This window comes from Tachyglossus aculeatus, chromosome 2 (assembly GCF_015852505.1).
Source record: "Tachyglossus aculeatus isolate mTacAcu1 chromosome 2, mTacAcu1.pri, whole genome shotgun sequence".
NCBI lineage: Eukaryota > Metazoa > Chordata > Mammalia > Monotremata > Tachyglossidae > Tachyglossus > Tachyglossus aculeatus.
Window position 1 is genome coordinate 89,779,287 of NC_052067.1, and position 14,403 is coordinate 89,793,689.

The following is a 14,403-nucleotide window of genomic DNA, read 5'->3' on the forward strand; positions in this document are numbered from 1 at the left end:
CCCACGTGGGGCTCACAATCTTAATCCCCATTTTACAGATGAGGCACAGAGACGTTATCTGCTTGCCCAAGGTCACACAGCAGACAAATGGCAGAGCGGGATTAGAACCCACTTCCTCTGACTCTCAAGCCTGAACTCTTGCCACTAAACCACACCGCTTCACTAAGCCATGCTGCTTCCCGTGACAGAAAGATCCTGTCACACATAAGTAGGTGGGTCACACTTCCCCAACACTTCCTTCACGCTTCACAGAGAAGCAGCATGGCTCAGTGGAAAGGGCACGGGCTTTGGAGTCAGAGGTCATGGGTTCAAATCCCGGCTCTGCCAATTATCAGCTGTGTGACTTTGGGAGAGGCACTTTACTTCTCTACACCTCAGTTACCTCATCTGTAAAATGGGGATGAAGACTGTGAATCCCCCGTGGGACAATCTGATTGCCTTGGTTTTGTTCTCTGTTTCCCCCTTTTAGACTGTGAGCCCACTGTTGGGTAGGGACTATCTCTATATGTTGCCAACTTGTACTTCCCAAGCACTTAGTACAGTGCTCTGCACACAGTAAGCGCTCAATAAATACGATTGATTGATTGATTGATTGATATCCCGATGTTTAGATCACCTGATCACCTAGTAACCTCCCCAGCACTTAGAACAGTGCTTTGCACATAGTAAGCGCTCAATAAATGCCATCACTATTATTATTATTACTTCCTTCCCTTCAGTGGACCTCCCTTCCCCTCCCATCAACTCTGGCCTGTTGGTGAGGACAAGGTGCAGGATCCACAGTGCCCACGAGTAATAATAATAATAATTGTAGTACTTGTTAAGCGCTTACTAAGTGCCAAGCACTGTTCTAAGCACTGGGGTAGATACGCGTTTATCAGGTTGGACACCATCTTTGCCCTACATGGGGCTCACACTCTTAATCTCCATTTTACAGATGAAGTAACTGAGGCCCAGAGAAGGTAAGTGATTTGCTCAAGCACAGAGCAGACATGTAGCAGAGCAGAGCATTCATTCAGTTGTATTCATTGAGTGCTTACTGTGTGTTTACTTTGTTCTCTGTCTCCCCCTTCTAGACTGTGAGCCCACTGTTGGGTAGGGACTGTCTCTATATGTTGCCAGCTTGTGCTTCCCAAGCGCTTAGTACAGTGCTCTGCACACAGTAAGCGCTCGATAAATACGATTGATTGATTGATTGATTGCAGAGCACTGTACTGCCACCCCTGTGAGCAGGAGCAGCTTAGAGCCATCGACCCCTGGCCCACGTCATCCCCCTGGCCTGGAATGCCCTCCCTCTGCCCATCCGCCAAGCTAGCTCTCTTCCTCCTTTCAAGGCCCTGCTGAGAGCTCACCTCCTCCAGGAGGCCTTCCCAGACTGAGCCCCTTCCTTCCTCTCCCCCTCGTCCCCCTCTCCATCCCCCCCATCTTACCTCCTTCCCTTCCCCACAGCACCTGTATATATGTATATATGTTTGTACATATTTATTACTCTATTTATTTATTTATTTTACTTGTACATATCTATTCTATTTATTTTATTTTGTTAGTATGTTCCGTTTTGTCTCCCCCTTTCAGACTGTGAGCCCACTGTTGGGTAGGGACTGTCTCTATATGTTGCCAACTTGTACTTCCCAAGTGCTTAGTACAGTGCTCTGCACACAGTAAGTGCTCAATAAATACGATTGATGATGATGATGATTAATTAAGCGCTTACTATGTGCAAAGCACTGTTCTAAGCGCTGGGGACGTTACAAGGTGATCAGCTTGTCCCACAGGGGACTCACAGTCTTAATCCCCATTTTACAGATGAGGGAACTGAGGCACAGAGAAGTTAAGTGACTTGCCCAAAGTCACGCAGCTGACAACTGGTAGAGCAGGGATTTGAACCTATGACCTCTGACTCCAAAGCCCATGCTCTTTCCACTCCAAGCACTTAGTACAGTGCTCTGTACACAGGAAGTGCTCGATAAATAGCATTAAGTTGAATGCATGAATGAATGGGAAAGAGACCACAGACCTGAAGGAAGAGAAGCAGAAGTGAGTGCCAATGATCAAACCCCACCCGCTGACAATGGGTGCTCTTCTCTCCTTCTCTGCCCCCGCAATCCTTGGCTGTGAGGGTGCAGATCCAGGAATAGAGCTGCAAAAGCTACCCAGAGAAAACCCAGTCATGGAGGCCTAGAAGCATGCTCATCACCCCAGCCATTAGTACCATCATCATCATCATCAGTCATATTTATTGAGCGCTTACTGCGTGCAGAGCACTGTACTAAGCGCTTGGGAAGTACAAGTTGGCAACATATACAGTCCCTACCCAACAGTGGGCTCACAGTCTAAAAGGGGGAGACAGAGAACAAAACCAAACATACTAACAAAATAAAATAAATAGAATAGATATGGACAAGTAAAATAAATAAATAAATAAATAGAGTAACAAATATGTACAAACATATATACATATATACAGGTGCTGTGGGGAAGGGAAGGAGGTAAGATGGGAGGGGATGGAGAGGGGGGACCAGAGAAGCAGTGTGGCCTAGTGGAGACAGCCCTGGCCTGGGAGTTAGGAGGACCTGGGTTCTAATCCTGCCACTGCCAATTGCTTGCCGTGTAACCTTGGGCAAGTCACTTCACTTCTCTGTATTTTTTAATGGCATTTATTAAGCGCTTACTATGTGCCAAGCACTGCTCTAAGCACTGAAACATTATTTTTTTTCTACACACCCCTTAGCAGACAGAGCATTTTACTTCATTATTAAACTGACACAGACAGGGAAGAAATGCATTATTCAGGTTAAGGAAGATACACATGTACATTTACAACCTTATTTTACTTTATGCAGACACTTATGCACACCATCTTATTTACACATCACAGTACTTATCTCTATATAGGCGCGCACACACACACACATTGTATTTACAGACTGACCCACAGGATTGAACCGACAACCTCTGAATTCAGAGACAGACCACTTACCTCTGTTCCACGAGCTATTTCAGTTCCCTCAACTATAAAATGGGGATTCAACACCTATACTTAGACTGTGAGCCCCATGTGGGACAGGGACTCCGCCTGACCTAATTAATTTGTAATAATAATAATAATAATGACGGGGTACTCACAGTCTTAATCCCCATTTTACAGATGAGTTAACTGAGGCACAGAGAAATGAAGTGACTGGCCCAAAGTCACACAGCTGACAATTGGCAGAGCCAGCATTTGAACCCATGACCTCTGACTCCAAAACCCGGGCTCTTTTACATTGAACCATGCTGTACCTATCCTAGCACCTAGATCAGTGTATGACACATAGTAAGAGCTTAACTAATACCACTAAAAAAATAGACCCACCTATTAGCTTTGATTAGTTGATGAATACTAGGAGCCAAAGGATTAGTGAATGCTAATGTTGGGAGCTCCAAGGCCAAAGTTTCTCCCCTCCTAACCCCCTGCTCCCCACCCTTACACCACATACGCACACATATTCTCCGTCTCTCTCTCCCTCACACACACACATGCATACACACACATGTTCTCCCTCTCTCTCTCTCACACACACATTCATTCTTTCAATCGTATTTATTGAGCGCTTACTGTGTGCAGAGCACTGTACTAAGAGCTTGGGAAGTACAAGTTGGCAACATATAGAGACAGTGCCTACCCAACAACAGGCTCACCGTCTAGAAAAATTGTGGTATTTGTTAAGCGCTTACTATGTATCAAGCACTGCTCTAAGCACTGGGGGAGATAGAAGGTCATCAGGTTGTCCCACGTGGGGCTCACATTTTTAGTACACACACACACACACACACACACACACACAAACACACACTCTCTCTCTCTCGCTCTCTCTCTCTCTCTCTCTCTCTCTCTCACACACACACAGCTTTTGGACCTCCCTTCTCTCCTTCTACAGCCCAGCCCTCACACTCCGCTCCTCTGCCACTAACCTCCTCACTGTGCCTCATTCCCACCTGTCCCACCGTCGACCCCCGGCCCACGTCCTCCCCCTGGCCTGGAATGCCCTCCTTCCACACATCCGCCAAGCCAGCTCTCTTCTTCCCTTCAAAGCCCTACAGAGAGCTCACCTCCTCCAGGAGGCCTTCCCAGACTGAGCCCCTTTTTGCTCTCCTCCTCCTCCCCTCCCCATCGCCCCCACTGCCTCCCTCTGCCCTGCCCCCTCCCCCTCCCCACAGCACTTGTGAATATTCGTACATATGTATTACTCTATTTTATTAATGATGTGTATATAGCTATAATTCTATTTATTCTGATAGTACTGACACATGTCTACTTGTTTTGTTTTGTTGTTTGTCTCCCCCTTCTAGACTGTGAGCCCATTGTTGGGCAGGGACTGTCTCTATATGTTGCTGATTTGTACTTCCCAAGAGCTCAGTACAGTGCTCTGCACACAGTAAGCGCTCAATAAATACGATTCAATGAATGAGTGAATGAATGAATTGGTCCCTGCTACAATGGGAGAATGGTGCAGGGGAGCCAGCATGGGAATAAGGGAGATAGACTCCTGATGAGTGTGTACCTCAGTCTTGCAAATGGCACTTTTGTGCTGTCAGACACATACACATGTGTGCGCACACACACGCACAACCCTAGGTCAGAGGGCAATTCCTGCTAGCATACTACCTCAAAACCTTGATGTGAGAGTTGTGTGTGTATGTGTGTGTGTGTGCGTTTGTGTCTGTGTTTAGGGTCAAGTCTGCCTACAAGGTAGAGGAATAACATGGGAGTAGAGGCTTTGTTGTCTTCATACGTAGCACAACATAATGATGTCAACCAGACCACCCCCCTCAGCAACCACAAAATCAATTAGCCTCAGGGTGCCTGTGGGAGTATAAATTGTCTAGTCCTTGACCTTTATTTCTTGAGGCCTCCACTTGCTTGCACGTCTGAAATGATGTGGATGCTAATGGAGAGGCTCCCTGTGAGGACACTGAGATACTTCAATTTGAGAAGAAACAAGCTGGGGGATAGTGATTGGCATATATAAGAGTGCCAAAGTCTTGGATGCGGCAAACGTTCTTTCATTCATTCACTTGTATTTATTAAGTGCTTACTGTGTGCAGAGTACCATACTAAGAACTTAGGAAAGTACAATACAGAAAGCAGCATGGCTTAGTGGAAAGAGTACGGGCTTGGGAGTCAGAGGTCATGGGTTCTAATCCTGGCTCCGTCACTTATCAGCTGAGTGACTTTGGGCAAGTCACTTAACTTCTCTGTGCTTCAGTAACCTCATCTGTAAAATGGGGATTAAGACTGTGAGCCTCAGGCAGGGCAACCTGATTACCTTGTATCTACCCCAGTGCTTAGAACAGTGCTTGGCATATAGTAAGCACTTAACAAATACCATAATTATTATTATCATTGTTATTACAATACAACAATAAAGAGTGACCACCCCTACCCACCGAGAGCTCACATTCTAGAGGGGGGGAGACAGACATCAATACAAATAAATAAAATTGCAGATATATAAATAAGTGCTGTGGGGCTGGGAGGGGGAGAATCAATCAATCAATCAATCGTATTTATTGAGCGCTTACTGTGTGCAGAGCACTGTACTAAGTGCTTGGGAAATACAAGTTGGCAACATATAGAGACAGTCCCTACCCAACAGTGGGCTCACAGTCTAGAAGGGGGAGACAGAGAACAAAACCAAACATACTAACGAAATAAAATAAATAGAATAGATTTGTACAAGTAAAATAAATAGAGTAATAAATATGTACAAAGATATACACATATATACAGGTGCTGTGGGGAAGGGAAGGAGGTAAGATGGGGGGATGGAGAGGGGGACGAGGGGGAGAGGAAGGAACGGGTTCAGTCTGGGAAGGCCTCCTGGAGGAGGTGAGCTCTCAGTAGGGCCTTGAAGGGAGGAAGAGAGCTAGCTTGGCAGATGGGCAGAGGGAGGGCATTCCAGGCTGGGGGATGACGTGGGCCGGGGGTCGATGGCGGGACAGGTGAGAGCGAGGCACGGTGAGGAGATTAGTGGCAGAGGAGTGGAGGGTGCGGGCTGGGCTGGAGAAGGAGAGAAGGGAGGTGAGGTAGGAGGGGGGCGAGGGGATGGACAGCCTTGAAGCCCAGGGTGAGGAGTTTCTGCCTGATGTGCAGATTGATTGGTAGCCACTGGAGATTTTTGAGGAGGGGAGTAACGTGCCCAGAGTGTTTGTGGACAAAGACAATCTGGGCAGCGGCGTGAAGTATGGATTGAAGTGGGGAGAGACACGAGGATGGGAGATCAGAGAGAAGGCTGATACAGTAGTCCAGACAGGATAGGATGAGAGCTTGAATGAGCAGCAAAGGGAGCAAGTCAGGGTGACCCCGAAGGGAATGGGAGATGAGGAAACATGACACTTAGTCTGGGAAGGCCTGTTGGAGGAGATGTGTCTTCAGTAAGGCTGGGAGAGTAATTGTCTGGCAGATTTGAGGAGAGGGGATATTCCAGACCAGAGACAAGGTGTGGGCCAGGGGTCAGTGACGAGACAGTAAGAAGATTAGCACCCGAGGAGTGAAGTATGTGGGCTGGATTGTAGGATAGAAGTGAGGTGAGGTAAGCGGGGGAAAGGTGATAGAGTGTTTTAAAGCCAACAGTGAGGATCTTTTGTTTGATACTAGAAACAGTGCTCTCCGAACCGCATTGCACCAGGACTAGAGGTCAGCCATCTCTACTGTATTTTAATGCATGATTTCCCCTGTAGACTGTGAGCTCTCTTTGGCAGGGATCAGGTCTACCAACTCTATTGAACTATACTTTCCCAGTATTAGACAGTGCTCTGCACATTGTAAACCCTCAATAAATACTATTGATTGATTGATTCACTCTTCAGAGGGGTGGGTTCAAAATTAATGAAAGGAAAGACTTCTTAGCCTAGCAGGTGACTATCCCGGAATAGGTAATATCAAGAATTTGTAGTGTGGAAAATATCTGCAGATTCAAGATGAGTTTGGATGAATTGTCTGTGTTGCCTTCCTCAACTAATGTCTCATCTTCCCTACCCTACTTCCCTTCCTACCTTAACATCTATGCTCTAGAGTCCATGCATCTTAAGCTCTTTGATTCTCACCTCACCCCTGCAGAATTTATGTTTGTAGCTTTATATACAGTTGCTTCTCTTACCTGGAATTTACTTTAAGATCTGACATCTCCACTAGATTTTAAATTCACTGAGGCAGGGAAATCGGTTACCACCTCTAATGTGCTCTCCCAACTATTTAATACTGTGCTCTGTATCCCATAACCTGGGAAGCAGCGTGGCTTAGTGGAAAGAGCACAGGCTTGGGAGTCAGAGGACATGGGTTCTAATCCCGGCTCTGCCACTTGTCTGCTGTGTGACCTTGGGCAAGCCGCTTAACTTCTCTGTGCCTCAGTTACCTCATCTATAAAATGGGGATTTAAAACTGTGAGCCCCATGTGGGACAACCTGATTACCTTGTATCTACCCCAGTGCTTAGAACAGTGCTAGGCACATAGTAAGCACTTAACAAATACAATAATAATAATTATTATTATTACCATAAGCGCTCAATAAATACCACTGATTGACTGTAAGCTACTTTTTGATGGCATTTGTTAAATGCTTACTACATGTCAAGCACTGTGTTAAGCACTGGGGTAGATTCCCCAGTATATTCCCTATCCCATTTTGTACTCTCCCAAACATTTAGTACAGTGCTCTGCACACCGTAACTGCTCAATAAATAGGATTGATTGGTTGATTAATAATAATAGTAATAATAATAATATGATGATAATGATGGTATTTGATAAAGTGCTTACTATGTGCCAAGCACTGTTATAGGTACTGATACATCCAGCAAACATCCAATAGTCTCCACACAGTAGCCCCATAGTACAATGCTCTCACCACAGTTGCCTCCCAATACAGTGCTCAGCATCTAGTACTCATCCAGTATAGTGGTCTGCGTAGTGAATGTGCTCAATGAATGATATTGAGTTGAAAATAGCAATGTAGGAAAGAAATATTGAGATACATTGGAAGTATGATATAGCTTTACAGAACTTGGTGTTGTTAATAATAATGACATTTAAGTGCTTACTGTGTGCCAGGCACTGTAGATCCTAGGCTTAGGATAATGCCCTGATCAATCAGTAAATGGTATTTAATGAATGCTTCTTGTTTGCAGAGCACTAAACTAAGAGTTTGGGGGAGTAGAACAGATGATCCCTACGGAAGAAGGAGTTTACAGACTAGATGGGGAGACAGGCATTAAAATAAATTACAAATTGTATGTCCATAATAATAATAATAATAATAATAATGGTATTTAAGTGCTTACTGCATGCCAAGCACTGTTCTAAGCACTGGGGTGGATGCATGGTAATCACATTTTCCCACGTTGAGCTTGTAGTCTTAGTCCCCACTTTACATATGAGGTAATTGAGGCACAGGGAAGTTGTGACATTCCCAAGGTCACAGCAGACAAGTGGCAGAGTCAGGATTAGAACCCACGTCCTCTAACTCCGAAGCCCATGCTCTTGCCACTAGGCCATGCTGCTTCCCAAAAGCTGAGGGGGTGGGGGGCTGCTGAATACCTGATCACAAAACATCAGTAGGCAGAGAATGGTGCCAAATTTTGATGGATGGCCATAAAAAGTGCTTTGCAATTGGCAGTCAGGGATCATCCTTAAGTTAAGGAAGTTCAGGTGAAGAGATGTACTGCTATGTTCCCCCAAGGTCATGAGCAGTGAAGACTGAATCAGCTGGACCTGTGATTGCTCTCTTCCCATCCCGAGATTCCAGGAGGAACTCCTCCACTGAGGAAATAAGTCAGTTCTGGAGGATTCTGGCAGGGGACGTTTCACTGGTGGAAAGCACAGTGGATATAGATCTCTGTGGCTCCCACTGCCTCATCTTTAGGAGCAACCTTTGCGTTTGTCTTTGGCTTGTCATTTGATCAGTTGTTCACGTGCTACCTTCCTCGGGTCAAAGCAGCGTGGCTCAGTGGAAAGAGCTCAGGCTTTGGAGTCAGAGGTCCTGGGTTCAAATACTGGCTCTGCCAATTGTCAACTGTGTGACTTTGGGCAAGTCACTTAACTTCTCTGTGCCTCAGTTACCTCATCTGTAAAATGGGGATTAAGACTGTGAGCCACACGTGGGACAACCTGATCACCTTGTAACCTCCCCAGCACTTAGAACAGTGCTCTGCACATAGTAAGCGCTTAATAAATGCCATCATTATTATTATTATTATTAAATGGACACAGTGTAAAATCATCCACGTACAGGAGATTGAGCTAAAAAAAATAGAAAGCCAATCAATCAATTGTGTTTTTTTGAGCACTTATTGAGTGTTGAGCACTGTACTAAACACTTGGGAGAGTACAACATAACAGAGTTGGTAGTAGACACGTTCCCTGCCAGCTTTGAATTTGGGCCATACCCAGCAGTCCCACCACTGGGCTAGTTTTGTTCAGCGGAACCTTCTCCCTTCTCTCCGGGTGGGGATGTCCCACCTGCCTGCTGACCACAAACATCCTTCCTCACCCACAAACGGGCACTTGGCAGAATGGTAGGCAGCGTGAACTGTGCAAAGCTTTCTTGTTTCAGGGCAGCTGCTGTGAGAACCACCCCTCCCCCATCCTGTACTACTTCAGTTCAGAAGGAAATGGAGACCACAGAGAGGACAATGAAGAAGCCGAAGCATTCTCCTCCCCGCCTCCCTCTCTAGCTCGACACACGTCTCCGTGTGCTATATCCCGGGCTGGGTGTGAAATTGGGTGCCTTGCGGCTGCCGTGAACCATCTCACATGAGCTGCAAAGAGCCTTTAAGGACCCAAACGGCACTTCCCACTACCTGGGGCCATGGCATCCACTCTCCAGCAATTCTTCCACTCCCTAGATCCCAGGACGCTCCCCAGGGTTCTCCAAATCCAGTCAGGGATCTATTTCCAAGGTAAGCAACACCTGTCTCTGGATGAGGAAGGGTCCGCGAGCCAATAGGCTGTGCCTTTCCTCTCTTCGGCCCCTAGATGTTCAGGAACGGTCAGGGCTGAGGTCGGGAAAACCAAAGAGGAGTTGGTGGGAAGGCCTTCCTGGATTGGGAAGGACACATGTGACTTCCAAAAGTTCCAGAAACAGTTCAAGGGGGATGACTCTCTTCTCTTAACACACGGGGAAAGAGGCCGAAGGGAATTGAAGGATCAGAGGTGGATGAGGAGGCAGAGAGAGACCTCTCGGCCTCTTCTGGGGGGGCGGAGAAGGGGAGGGTCGGGGTCTCTGAATTGTTTGTAATTTTAGCCTGCTATGTAAAGTTTATCAAAAGCAATAATTGAAGTGATGTAGACCATCAGCTTGTGTCTCTGGGACCACACCGAGCTTCTCATTGCCTGGGGAATCGTAAAAATAAGATTTCCAATCGAACCCAAATTCACTCCCACCCTGCGCCAAATGACGGCTTTAGGGCTTCTCTCTTTCATTTCCGTTGCCATTTATTAAACATTTATGATGTGTTTCTTTTCAAGGCTTATTTGTACGGGGCATCGAGCTCATTGGTTGAACTGGTGGCAAATTAGAGTCTTAAGCCCACTCAAAACAATTTTTGTTTTAGCGTTTGTCATAATAGGACAGTGACAACGATGCAGTTATGGCTTACAGGATGGAATTTACATTGGATGGAGGAATCTGGAACTGCCACACTTATAAAAGAAAAATAAAAAGTGAGATCAGTTGTGACTGTTAGTGAAATGTTGCTGGATGCAGAGCAGAGAGACTTGCAGGGACATTAGGGAGCCAGGAGCATAATGGGGACATTTTCATTCTTTCCAACTAATCTGGGGCAGATGTGCTAAGGTCTTTTTTTATGTACTGCATCTCTGATTAAAGAAAATTTGGGTAGCACTACATAGTTTTCCTTTAAGAAGGAGGGTTCTTTAACCGAAACTTCGTGTGTACATTTCTTAATTCCAGTGACACCTTAATTTATCTAATCTAATTTATCTATCCAAAAAAATTGTACGCCACTGATCTTAGTTTAACCTTATTTTATCCACGCATCATTCCCCAGAGGTAGCGAGAGGCAGGAATTATTTGCCCCATTTACCCGATGAGGAAACAGAGGCCCTGGGTGGTTGTAACTCAACTAAGATCCCACAGCAGGCCAGGGGCAGAGTAGGGATTTTTCCCAGATTGCCTGACTGATGGACAATTTGGAACTGCACGGTGTAGTGGTTAGACCACTGGCCTAGGGGTCAGAATGTCATCGTTTCTAATCCTGGCTAGCCCATTTGTCTGCTGTGTGACCTTTGGCAAGTCATTTCACTTCTCTGGGCCTCCGTTACCTCATCTGTAAAACGGGGATTGAGACTGTGAGCCCGACGTGGAATAGGGACTGTGTCCAACCCTATTTGCTTGTATCCACCCCAGCATTTAATACAGCTCCTGGTGCATAGTAAGCACTTAACAAATACCACATTTATTGTTATTATTATTATTAACAGCTGGAACCTTGAGCCAGCTCCCCAGCAAATGACCAGAAAGCACCTGAAAACTATTTGTGCCTTTGGCTAGGCCTCCATGGACTTTTGGATGTGTTCAAGGGTAACAATAATAATAATAATAATAATAATAATAATAATGGCATTTGCTAAGCACTTACTATATGCAAGCACTGTTCTAAGCATGGGGTGGGGGGGATACAAGGTGATCAGGTTGTCCCACGTGGGGCTCATAGTCTTCATCCCCATTTGACAGATGAGGGGACTGAGGCACAGAGAAGTGAAGTGACTTGCCCAAAGTCACACAGCTGATAAGTGACGGAACCAGGACAGCATCAGTTTGATTCAGTTGTACTTATTGAGCACTTACTATGTGCAAAGGACTTGGTAGAGTGCCAAGCAAATGCTTGGTAGAGTACAATACAACAAACAGACACATTCCCTCCCCCAGATCAGCTCTCGGTCTAGACAACGAGCTCACAGTCTCTGCCCAGGTCTTCTCTATGCCTTTATAATTATGGTATTTGTGAAGTACTTATTCTGTGCCATGCATGGTTCTAAGCACTGAGAAAGATACAAACCTATCAGGTTGGACAAAGCCCATGTCCCCAGTGGGGCTCAGTCTTCATCCTCATTTTCCAGATGAGGTATATGAGGTCCAGAGAAGTGAAGAGACTTGCCCAAGTTCACACAGCAGACAAGTGTCGGGGCCAGGAATAGAATCCATGACCTTCTGACTCCCAGCTCTATCCATGACACTATGCCTTGTTTTCCTTGCCTGTAGACTGTGGAAACAATCCCTTTTTCCCTTCCTGTCAATCAACCAATCCATGGAATTTATTGAGTGCTTACTGTGTGCAGAGTGTAAGCTCCTTATGGAAAGGGATCGTGTCTATCAACTCTGTTGAGCTGTACTTTCCCAAGTTTTTCATCCAGTATTCTGGAAACCACAGAAGTAGCGTGGCTTAATGGGTAGAGCACAGGCCTGGGAGTTAAAAGGACCTGGGTTCTAATTCTGGCTCTGCTACATGTCTGCTGTGTGAGCTTGGGCAAAGTCACTTAACTTCTCCATTACTTCCAACAACTACTCCCATTACTTGGGAGAGTAATGCACTCTCCCAAGAGCTTAATACAGTGCTTGGCACACAGTAAGTATTCAATAAACATAATTGACTGACTGAGGAGACTAGGCCCACCATATATTTGAGTACAAATCAATCAATCAATCAATCAATCATATTTATTGAGCACTTATTGTGTGCAGAGCACTGTACTAAGCACTTGGGAAGTACAAGTTGGCAACATATAGAGATGGTCCCTACCCAACAGTGGGCTCACAGTCTAGAAGGGAGAGACAGAGAACAAAACAAAACATATTAACAAAATAAAATAAATAGAATAGATATGTACAAGTGAAATAAATAGAGTAATAAATACGAACAAACATATATACATATATACAGGTGCTGTGGGGAAGGGAAGGAGGTAAGGCGGGGGGGATGAAGAAGAGGAGGAGGGGGAGAGGAAGGAGGGGGCTCAGTCTAGGAAGGCCTCCTGGAGGAGGTGGGCTCTCAGTAGGGCCTTGAAGGGAGGAAGAGAGCTAGCTTGGCAGATGTGGGGAGGGAGGGCATTCCAGGCCAGGGGAAACCTGACTTGTTGTGCTATATATTAAGTTCTTTTCCATTTTGCCTCAGTTACCTCACCTGAAAAATGGGGATTTAGAGTGTGATTCCCATGTCGGGAAGGGACTGTGTCCAACCTGATTGATTCGTATCCACCCCAGTGCTGAGAATAGTGCTTGGTACATAGTATGTGCTTAACAAGTACCATAATTATTATTATTAGTAGTAGTAGTACAATACAGTTCTCTGCACACAGTAAGTACTCAATAAATATGATTCATCATCATCAATCATATTTATTGAGCACTTACTATGTGCAGAGCACTGTACTAAGCGCTTGGGAAGTACAAATTGGCAACATATACAGTCCCTACCCAACAGTGGGCTCACAGTCTAAAAGGGGGAGACAGAGAACAAAACCAAACATACTAACAAAATAAAATAAATAAAATAATGATTGACTGACAGAGGAGACTAGGCCCACCATATATTTGAACACAAACCTGACTTGTTGTGGTATTTATTTCTTCTCCATTCTGCCTCAGTTACCTCATCTGTAAAATGAGGATTAAGAATGTGAGTCCCATGTGGGAAAGGGACTGTGCCCAACCTGATTGACTCATATCTACCCCAGTGCTTAGAATGGTGCTTGATAGATAGCATGTGCTTAACAAGTACCATAAGTATTGTTATTATTATTAGAATAATTATTCAGTAAATATCATTAATTGATTGGCTGATTTCAGAGTACTGTACTTGGGAAAGTAAAATGCAACAGAGTTGGCAGATGTGCTTCATGCCCAGGAGGACCGTTACCGTCTATCAGGGGACTGCAGACTGTAAGAACCCCTAGGCTGTGAGCCCCAAGGGGTACAGAAACTCTGATCAGTGTGATTATCCTGTATCTACCCAAGTGCTCAGCACATAGCTTGACACATAGTGAATGTGTATGAAATGCCATCATCACGATTAGTTCTTAAGCTCGGTCAACCCCTGCTCCTGCAACTTCTTCTTGTGTCTGCTACTGTGTAGGTACCCTTTTCACAACTGTCGACAACTACTTGAGCAGCAAGGGGATGCTGGGGCAGGTCAGGAAGGTGTCTGAGGGCCTGGAATGGAGGAATCCAACCAAACCCCTCTGCAGAATGGAGGTTTCTTGGACTTTTGTAGACTGTGAGTTTGTCGTGGGCGGGGAATGTGTCTGTTTTTTGTTGTACTGTACTCTCCCAGGTGCTTAATACAGTGCTCTGCACACAGTAATAATAATAATGATAATGATGGTCGTTGTTAAGCGCTATGTG

General features: G+C 45.4%; 1 protein-coding gene across 1 annotated transcript in view; it reads left to right on the top strand.

Annotated features, from left to right (window-relative positions):
* Positions 1-9,849: 9,849 nt before the first annotated feature.
* THEMIS (thymocyte selection associated) overlaps positions 9,850-14,403 on the top strand; it is a 173,259-nt gene continuing 168,705 nt past the window's right edge. The window contains exon 1 of the mRNA XM_038742153.1: positions 9,850-9,940. Within this exon, the coding sequence (XP_038598081.1) occupies positions 9,850-9,940 (91 nt within the window). The remainder of the gene's footprint in view (positions 9,941-14,403) is intronic.